This window comes from Thunnus albacares, chromosome 23 (genome assembly GCF_914725855.1).
Source record: "Thunnus albacares chromosome 23, fThuAlb1.1, whole genome shotgun sequence".
NCBI lineage: Eukaryota > Metazoa > Chordata > Actinopteri > Scombriformes > Scombridae > Thunnus > Thunnus albacares.
Genome location: NC_058128.1, coordinates 593062 through 603193, shown reverse-complemented (window position 1 = coordinate 603193; position 10132 = coordinate 593062). Strand labels below are relative to the sequence as shown.

The following is a 10132-nucleotide window of genomic DNA, read 5'->3' as shown; positions in this document are numbered from 1 at the left end:
CATTTTTCACTTCACTTCAGATTAAAAAAGTCTTTGATGAATCTGAAAATGTTTCCAAATCAGCTGTTAAAGGATCAGTGAGGTTTTCCAGATCAGATGTAATCGTGTCTACAACAAGGACTTTTTCATTTGTGGTGTGTTAATATATGCAGTTTATCAGGGAACAACGGTGAAAAGGTTTTGTAAACATACAGGATGAAAATCATCAGCGTGGAGTTGAATCATTTCAGTTATGATAAAGTCTTTATAAACACACACTATAATACTGCATAAACTCGACCCTTATGGAATGAATTTGATTTGTAATTTTCCAATTTCATTCTGTTGCTTTTTCTTTCTTTATTGATGTATTATGATCAGTGCACCACCTCGAGCATACGTTGCCTTGTTGCTATTGTTGGAATGGTAAACAACCTGTTGTAAGTTCCATTTTGTAAATAAAGTTTTAAAAAAGTATACAGAGATTATAGACATTTTCTATTTTCTCTATTTCACAGACTAATATATGAATGGGTTTCTTAGCTTAGTTTAGCCTATTTTTTGTGTTGAATGTAGAATTGTCATAATAACTAATATGTAATCATTTCTTAGGGACGCAGTTTTACGCTATCACATAAATAAATTCAATAAAATCATTTGGGAACCGATTTAGAGATATTTTTATACGAGAAACGAGCTACACACGTATTGAACTACAACTCCCATAAGGCATCTGTTCTGAGAACGCTAATCAACGCCCACTTGGGTTTCAGCCTATCAGAGCGCAGAGAAGCCGTTTGCGTCACGTTCTCTGACCTCAGTGTTTCGGGGTATTTTTTTCTGGGAGAGACAGCGGCTGGCGGCGCCATATTGAAAGCAGAGATTCGCTTCATAAAACGCAGAAAACGTCGAAGTCGCCGCGATGTTGTACCTGGAGGATTATCTGGAGAGTGAGTATGCGGCTCCAACTGAGCGTCAGTGGCGTTTCTGACGCGTTTTGTGCGTTAAGTGTGTGTTATGTGGCGGTCCGCGCGGCTCCGGCCGTTAGCCTAGCCGTGCTAACCACTTCTTCTTCTCTGGCAGTGATCGAGCAGCTTCCCATGGACCTCCGCGACAGGTTCACGGAAATGCGGGAGATGGACCTGCAGGTGCAGAGTACGTACCGGCGGCTCACTCCGGCGTAAACACACCGGGGACACACGGGAGTTAACGTTAATGCACCGTAAACAGCTCAGAAACGTTTCATTTCAACATTATAGCAACATTATTAATCATCAGACTCGTTTATTCAGGCTAACAGCAACAACTGAAGGAACTCACTTCTGACAGGAACATTTCTGTGCTGAACACCGGTGTTACAGCAAATTCTGTCACATCCTGTGACTTCATTAGAAACAATAATAATAAACTTTATTTATACAGCACGTTCAAAACAGAGTCACAAAGTGCTTTATGTGGCTAAAACATTTAAGTACTATAATTAATCTGTAAAATAAGACAATTCAAATATAATAAAACAGAATGAAATACTCCTAATATGACATTAATGATAATAATAATAATATTCAAAAATCAAAAAAATCAAACACTAGTAATGAAACAGATAAGATGTTGGAAATAAAACAGTGTGGTATCAGGTAAATAAAGGCCTTTCTAAGAAGATAAATGTTTGAGAAGTGATTTAAATATGAAGCTCAGTCATGATAAACTCGCTGCCTCTACAATATCAGATGGGTCACATGATGTTTTTCTACCATTAACTAACTAACATCACCTGTCGATCTGTTCACCTCTTTGGTCTGAATAATGAAGCATTAAAGGACGAGTTCACAGTGTTTCCAGTGTGTTTTCCTCCTGTTCGTACTGCAAAGTGTCTTTAAAAGTCTTGAAAAGCTTTGATTTAGGTTCCTGGAAAAAACAAGTATTTCAGAATCTCAAATTTAATTCATAAAGGTCTGAAGTATTTAGTTCATCCTGCCATAGTCAGTCAGAAATGTTGGTTATAAAATGTCCCTGATTCAGTTGTTTCCAAACCTCTGAGCTTCAATTAATTATTCATTTGAATTGATTAATTGATCCATTCTTTTACTGCTGATTGTCCACATCCAGCTCATGATTGATTAGTTATATTGTTGGGAATGATTGTTATAAACTACCAGGAAGTAACGACAAAATGTGAAATACATTTAAATTAATTGACATTTATCTCACATTTCATTATGTAAATAATTCATCATCATCATCATCATCATCACTGCTGTTTCTTATTGATGTCTTTCATACTTTTATTAAACTGTTTTATGTTAAACATTAAAATGTCTTGAAAAGATCCTTCAAATGTCCAAAATCCACAGTGTGTCCACACAGTCATTTAAAGTCTGTGTGAAGCTTCTATTCAGCTTCATCAGTCTGAGTTAGTCATATCAAGTGGATATCTGACACATTTACAGTCTTTTTAGCATCAAATTCCCTCTTTGTGTTTCCTCGGACAGTGTTTCCCTGTTGAGCTGCAGGTGGAAGTATAGTAACAAAAAGAGGAACTTTGGCACTAAAAAGACTGTAACGTTGAAAGATATCTACTTGATTTGACTCATTTGGACGCTGAAGCTTCATATTAGCTTCAGACTGTGGATTTTGTCCTCCATCACTTCCATTGTAAGGTCATTATGAAGGGATCTTCTAATGGTCAGTATGAACAGGAGGAATGATTACAGCAAGAAACACACTGACTGTTGGTTTAAGATGGACGTGATAAACTGTGAACTCGTCCTTTAAGGAAAAGAGTTTTGCTGGTTGCTGATATCTTTAATTTTCGGGGCTGTTTGTGGTCGTTTGTTGAGTCTCTTGTCGTCTCTTCATTCAGACGCCACCGATCAGCTGGAGCAGAAGGTCATCGAGTTCTTCGTCAACGCGAAGAAGAACAAACCGGAGTGGAGAGAAGAGCAGATGGAGGTTATTAAAAAGGTTTGTTCGTCTTTATCTTTTTTAGCAGCAACTGTTTTTTATTCCAGAATCAAATGAATAAAAAAACGTTCATCACCTCGTTTCAGGATTATTACAAAGCTCTGGAAGACGCAGACGAGAAGGTGCAGCTGGCCAATCAGATCTATGATCTGGTGAGTGACCGTCAGTCGTCTGTTTAAATAAAGATTGACGTGTTGAATGAACAGCAGGCAACATACAACACATAGATGATGATGTTTTACATTTACAGACACTCCATCAGGTTATTGAGCATCATCAAAACAAACATAGTTACTAAACATAGAAGTGATATTGATCAGAGGTTTATTTATATGTTTATTGATTTCTGTTGTTTACTGTTAATATGGATGTTGTGACCTGATGATCTAAATGAACAAACAACAACATGTTGAGATCTAAACTGTGTCTGAACATCATTTAAAACCTTTATTAAACAGTTTGAGTGTTATTCAGTCCAAACACCACTGGATGGCAGCAGAAGACCTGATTTATTAAACATGAATCTGATCATCAGGCAGGATTATTTATATAAATGCTGGTTATAGTTTCCTACAGCTGATTACTGGTTTTATTCCATCAACCGTCTAAAACATTCAGAATATTCAGTTAAAAGCATCAAATTCTCTGATTGCAGCTCGTTAAATGTGAATATTTTCTGGTTTCTTTGGTCTCTGTGACAGTAAACTGAATGTTTGACGTTTGATGATGTCGTCTTGGACTCAACTAACTGATCTATTGATCCAGGAAACGATGGTTAAAAGGTTTTTTTGTTTGAATGAGTCGTCCGTAGACGCGTCTGTTCTGTTCTCGTCCTGCCGTCTCACCTGACAGCTGCTGGTTTGTGTGCTCAGGTGGATCGTCACCTGCGTAAACTGGACCAGGAACTGGCCAAGTTTAAGATGGAGCTGGAGGCCGACAACGCCGGCATCACGGAGATCTTGGAGAGACGTGAGTCCGTCAGACTGACTGACAGAAGCTTTATTTAGATCCACTGAAGAGATGACTGACCTTCTTCTTCTTCTTCTTCTTCTTCTTCTTCTTCTGCTCCTCAGGGTCTTTAGAGATGGACAGTCCGTCTCAGCCAATCAACAACCATCACGTCCACTCACACACCACCGCTGAGAGTAAGTCTGACTGTATCCCACTCGTTACCATGACGACAGCTGCAGCTGTAGAAATGATCAGAGTTGTAGAAAATATCACAATGTAATAAAAAGTTAATTATTGACTCGTTAAATTTAGAAGAAAGAGAAGAAAAAGTGTTGAAAAGCTGCTTATTTACATTCATCAACGTTTATTAAACCTGTTTCTGACGTTTGTTAAAATGATTCTGATTAACGATGAGCCTCGTTTAACTCGACAGAGAGGAAGTACAGCGCTCCGACGCACCACACCACCGAACACGTTCCAGAGAAGAAGTTCAAGTCTGAAGCTCTGCTGTCAACGCTCACCTCAGACGCCTCCAAGGAGAACACGCCAGGTAGCAGTTACACCTCCACCTGCACCGTCACACCTCCACCTGTCAGTCTGTGTGTGTTACTAACGGCGAGCTGTGTCCTCTGCAGGTTGCCGTACCAACAGCACGTCGTCCTCCAACAACAACGTGTACAGTGTGAACTCCTCTCAGCCGCTGGCGTCCTACAACCTGAGCTCGCTGCCGGCGGGGCCCGGGGCCGGCGCCGGGGCCATCACCATGGCTGCCGCTCAGGCCGTTCAGGCCACCGCTCAGGTCACACACACACTGAAACACACATGTATGAGCGTGAACCAGTGAGTATGCGTGAACGTGAGTGTGAATGAAGCTGTGCTGTGTGTGTGCAGATGAAGGAGGGCCGCAGGACGTCCAGTCTGAAGGCGAGCTACGAGGCCATCAAGAACAACGACTTCCAGCTGAGCAGAGAGTTCTCTCTGTCCCGGGACACCAGCGGGTACTCCTCCTCCGCTCTGGCCTCCACCCTCACCCAGACCCTCACCCCCAACACCGCCTCCGACTCCCGGGGACGCAAGTCCAAGTAAGACCGCCGCCCGGCGCCCACTGGGGCTGCGGTGATGTTGTTAATCTATGCACAGGTGCATGTTGGGATGTGATGAACTTCATTCATCATCAGACTGTTTGAACACGGCGTCCGATGGGAGACGCGGGATGAGGGTGGCCCTCGCCAGTTTCCTCCGAAATAAACGCGTTAGATTCTAGTGGCGCCACCAATCACAAAACTCACCGATTGTTTTTTGGATCAGCCAAAAAAAAAAAAAAAAAAGAGGGCAAATAAAACTTTGCTTTATATATTCTGTAAAACAAAGAAAGGAACTTTTCCTCGTGGTCTTAAATGAACATTCAAGATGTCCAATAAATAAAATCTTAAAATATTTAAACTATTCAAAGCTGAAACCTTCCTCTGTAGTGAAACAGCTTCTGTCCACATCATCAGAACTTGATGATAAACATGAACACACGTCTCGTCCTGCAGCTTGTTGAACGAGCCGCCAAACAAACTTTCACCGCTAACGTCAGTTAGCAGCTAGATGCTAATTAGCTGCTCAGCTGCAGCACATCAAACATCATGTAAACAAACCTGCAGACGTCACTCCAGACCCGTCAGACGCTGGTTTGATCGTTGCTCTTTTAAATCCCTGTTAGCGACGCGCTGTCTGTCCGTGACTTGTACTCACAGCAGTTTGTTCACTTTGTCTTAAATGAGACATTAAATTTTGTAATTAATCTGCAGTTCATATGCGTGCCGTACCGTGGGGGGGATCCGTACAGATCAAGTATGATCTGTTGCACCACTGTTAGGTTCGGTCTCGCCATCAGAAGAGTCCTTTGTTGTTAGCTGGAGTCCAGCAGAGCATCCAGGTCACCAGTTTATTCTGCTGGTTCCTGTTTTTTTGGTTTTGCTGGAGCTTTTTCTCTCGACTCCGTCCGTCAGCTCTCTGATCTAAACAGCCCCCCCAGGAACCTGGTGTAGACCCTGACCTGAGTCTCCACCTGCCAGGAAGCTGCTGTTATACTGTCAAACATAACAACTGTAAACATTTATCAATAACAGCTGTATTATTATTTATTGATAACATGAAGTCCAGATCAATGAGTTCACACCTGTAACGAACCTCTATGTGTCTTCGTCTCTTCTTCTTCTTGTTTCCCAGAAGCAGCATCAAGTCTTCCAACCACCAGTCGTCTTCATCCTCCTCCTCCTCCTCACTGTCGTCGTGCTCTTCGTCGTCGGCGCTGGCTCAGGAGCTTTCCCAGCAGGCGTCGGCGCTGCCCGAGGCGGAGGCCAACAGCCAGGTGGACTGGACCTACGACCCCAACGAGCCGCGATACTGCATCTGCAACCAGGTGAGTCTGCGGCTCGCCGGCGACCGGACCAACGTCTTCCTGTCATCAGCTGATCAATAATCTAAACTGGTTTATTGTTTCTCAGGTTTCTTACGGCGAGATGGTCGGCTGTGACAACACAGACGTGAGTATCAGCTTTATTGGTTTGGTATTGATCGCATGTAACTGATGATTATTGTCTGGAACTGAATCGATCAACTTTATATATATATCAATATACTATATATATATCTTTTGGTTTAATTTATCAAACTAATCAATTAATCAGAAACATGATGGACACAATCAATCAATCAATCAATGAATCGATACTGGATGATTTGTCAGCTGCAGCCTGATTAGTTTGTTTTTACAGGAAGTGATTTTAGAGCTGTAACGATTGATCGATCGACAGAAAACTAATCAACTGTTTTTAATAATCAATTCATCGTTTGGAGTCATTTTAATGAAAAATTTGAATATTTTCTGGTTTCTGACAGTAAACTGAATATTTTTAAGTTGTGGTCAAAACAATAAGATTAATCAATAATAAATCTAATCGTTATTGATTAGCTGCAACTATTATTGATAATTATTAATTTATATACTTTTAATTTAATGTTTCTTTTAATTAGAATGATATAAAACAGCAAATGTTCATTTTTAAAAACTGAAAGCAGCAAACGACAAACGATCAATAGACTAATTATTTCCATTATTGATTAATCTGCAGATTATTTAATTGATTAATCATTTTGTGTATAAAACATCTTTCGTGATACTTCGATCGAGACGACTTCAACGATTATTTGATTATCAAGACGGTTGATTGAACGTATTGATCCAGAGCCGATCAGTTAATGACCAGATGATTGATTTGTTTGTAACGACGTGTTTTCTGTGTCCAGTGTCCGATCGAGTGGTTCCACTACGGCTGTGTGGGTCTGACGGAGGCTCCGAAGGGGAAGTGGTACTGTCCTCAGTGTACGGCGGCCATGAAGAGGAGAGGCAGCCGCCACAAATAAAAACTCTTCACGTGTTCGCCGCCGTGCGTCTGCAGCTCGTCCTGACGTCACGTCGCTGCAGCCGACCGTCGACCTGCAGCAGCCGCTCAGAAGACGGATCGAACGTTTTTGTGCCAACAGAAACCATCTTCGGATTAAAGCCACACGAAGAAAAATCATCTCGGAGTTCTGAGATTAAAGTCTGAACGTAAAAACTTTCTGTCGTTATTATGATGTTGAAATTCATCCCGACGTTTCTCAAAGCTACAAACAACCGTTTAAAGCCCGAAAAACTACAAGAATTCTGTTTTTTCCTCTTTATTAACTTTAATAATCGGCTTCATCACATTTGTTTTTATTTTTCTGTTTTAAAGTCGGAGAAACTACAAGAATTCTGTGTTTGTTTGTTTTTTAAAGCGTCTCAGAACTCCGGCTTTAATGATCCTGACGTTTGTTTTTATCGACAGAATTCAGACTTTCTTCTCAGACTTTTTTTCTAATCGTCGTCCTGTTACATACTCGACCTTTTTAAAGCTGGAGAAACTACAAGAGTTCAGTTATTTTCTTTCTCATAACGTCATGAAAACCTGTGAAAACGTCACAAACACTAAAACTGAAACCAGGAGGATGAAAATAACAACAACAACGGGACGTTTTTGTGGAAGACTTGACGTCGTCCTTTAAAATGAATCTTTTGTTGCTGGATGACGGAGTGAAACCTGCCGACCTGATGCTGTTAATCAGGAGTTTAATCCTAAAATAAAATAATCTGCAGACTGAAACGTTTCGTGTGTCCAGTTGAGGAACAAAAGACATTTTCACCCAAAATAACTTTTATCATATTTTTCTGTGAATCTGTGATCAAACTAAACCAGAACTTCTGTCCAGTGTTCAATAAAAAAAAACATTAAAAAAGAAACAGAGAGATAGTTTTAATTCTGGCTGATATGTCGGTCAGAGGTCAGAGGTCAGAGGTCCTTCTTCTCAGTCATATATATTAATTCATCTTTGATCAAACTTTGTCTTTATTTACAGAAATTAGACGTTTCAGAATTGTCAGAATTCATATTTTTTCAGATTTCCTCGTTTCTGTTTGTGAGTTAACAGACAGAATAACAGAATAGAATCATCTTTGTGTCTAAAACACATTTTTTTCCCCTAAAGTTTCTGACTTTCTGATATTTTGATCAAAAATCAGACTTGATGTAAGAATCCCGACTTTATTTGATCAAATCAAACGTTGTAACAACAGAAGTAGAAAAAGACTTTAAACCTCAAGATGACGTCTGATAATCCCGACGTTTTTATTACGTTTTGTCTTTATTAACAGATTTCAGACGTTATTTCCTCTCACGAGTCTGACTCGAAGAAATCTCGACTTTATTTCATCAGATTTTGTTTTGAAGTTTTTCTCAGAATTCTGACTTGAAGAGAGAATCTGGTGTTTGTTTGAGATTTGATGAGTCTGACGTGACTTTTTTCCACCGTCTCCTGTGACGAGGTTTTTCTTCGTCTTTAATGTCCAAATTAAGTTTTTAAACTCAGAAATCTGACTTTTTTTTTTTCTTGGAAGTTTTGTGTTTTAATCTGAGAATATTTTAACTCAGTGTTTTGACCAATAATCTTGAGATGGATCTGAGTTTCCTGACAAGAAGACGCTGCTGGACTGATTCTCCTCCTCGTGTGATTTATATTGAGACGTTTGAACCTGATGAGTCGATGTTACAGTTAAACCTGGAAATGATTCAGAATGTACAGAATCTGAACAAAGTCACAGCTGAAGCCTGACTGTTTGTTTCAGTCTGAATAAAAAGATGTTTTGGTATCTGTTGAGTTTATTTATTTACATAAATGATAAATGAGAAGATGAGGAGCGATGAGGTAAAACACTTCAATAAAGTGCAGAAATTCAAATTTAAACGTTTGTTTTCCTTAAAAACGCGTCTTTATTCAATTCTGAAGAAACACTTTGTCAACAGTTTAGAGCTGCAATGATTCATCATTTACTGACAGAAAATTAATTTCCAATTATTTTGATAATTGATTAATTGTTTTGAGTCCAAATTCTCTGATTTCAGCGTCTTAAATGTGAATATTTTCTGGTTTCTTTAGTTTCTATGACAACTGAACAAACTGAAGATCTTTGAGACGTTTGATGACGTCGTCTTTTCTCTCATTTTATGAACAAAACTATTAATTGTGAAATTAAACACCAGATTAATTGAGAATGAAAGTAATCTCAAACATGCTGCACATTTTCAAATTAAAACACATCAGCAGCAACAACTGGAATGATGATAATTGCAGGGAGAGAAAACACCTTCTCATGAACTCCACCTGAATATAATCTGATGCAGGTTCTGTTCTGCAGGTTCATCTGCACACAGGAAATTAAAATAAAACGGGTAAATGGGTGGACACCAGCAGGGAAGGAGTCTGGCTGCCCCAGTGGTCTCCTCAGGCATCAGATGGGTACCGAAGGGCTGAAAGAGCAAAAACCCAGATGGATGGAAACATTTTAGACTTATATTATATTCCATCTATTCCTCATATTTCCTCCATCTATTATAATATTTGTAGCCGCTATGGAGCCGTGGATCTCCAGACAGTCAAATTATATGCAGATGATCTCCTCTTATACATTTAAACTCCATAGTCAGTATGTTCAGTATGTTGTCGTTGCGATTCACCTCTTGCACTTGATTTCAATGAGGAAAGAAGCAGTTTCTCAGTTCAGTATTGCCACACTGTCTTTAATGCTCAGAGTGACTCACACTGATACAAACAAACAGGAACTAGACTGATGAGTATTAGATCTAAACCACAGTCAAAGTGTATCTGTGTG

General features: G+C 39.7%; 1 protein-coding gene across 3 annotated transcripts; it reads left to right on the top strand.

Annotated features, from left to right (window-relative positions):
- The first annotated feature begins 794 nt into the window (after positions 1-794).
- Positions 795-9112, top strand: ing3 (inhibitor of growth family, member 3). 3 transcript variants are annotated; one of them, XM_044343315.1, is made up of 12 exons: positions 795-929; positions 1063-1134; positions 2843-2943; positions 3030-3095; positions 3816-3912; positions 4017-4088; positions 4328-4447; positions 4530-4693; positions 4786-4976; positions 6112-6304; positions 6390-6428; positions 7192-9112. In XM_044343315.1, exons 1-12 carry the CDS (start codon positions 902-904, stop codon positions 7306-7308), a joined length of 1260 nt encoding a protein of 419 aa, XP_044199250.1. In that variant the 5' UTR covers positions 795-901; the 3' UTR covers positions 7309-9112. The 3 variants fall into 3 exon arrangements, with proteins under 3 accessions (XP_044199250.1, XP_044199252.1, XP_044199251.1); XM_044343316.1 differs by having other exon boundaries at positions 796-929; positions 4328-4444; XM_044343317.1 differs by lacking the exon at positions 1063-1134.
- Positions 9113-10132: the final 1020 nt, after the last annotated feature.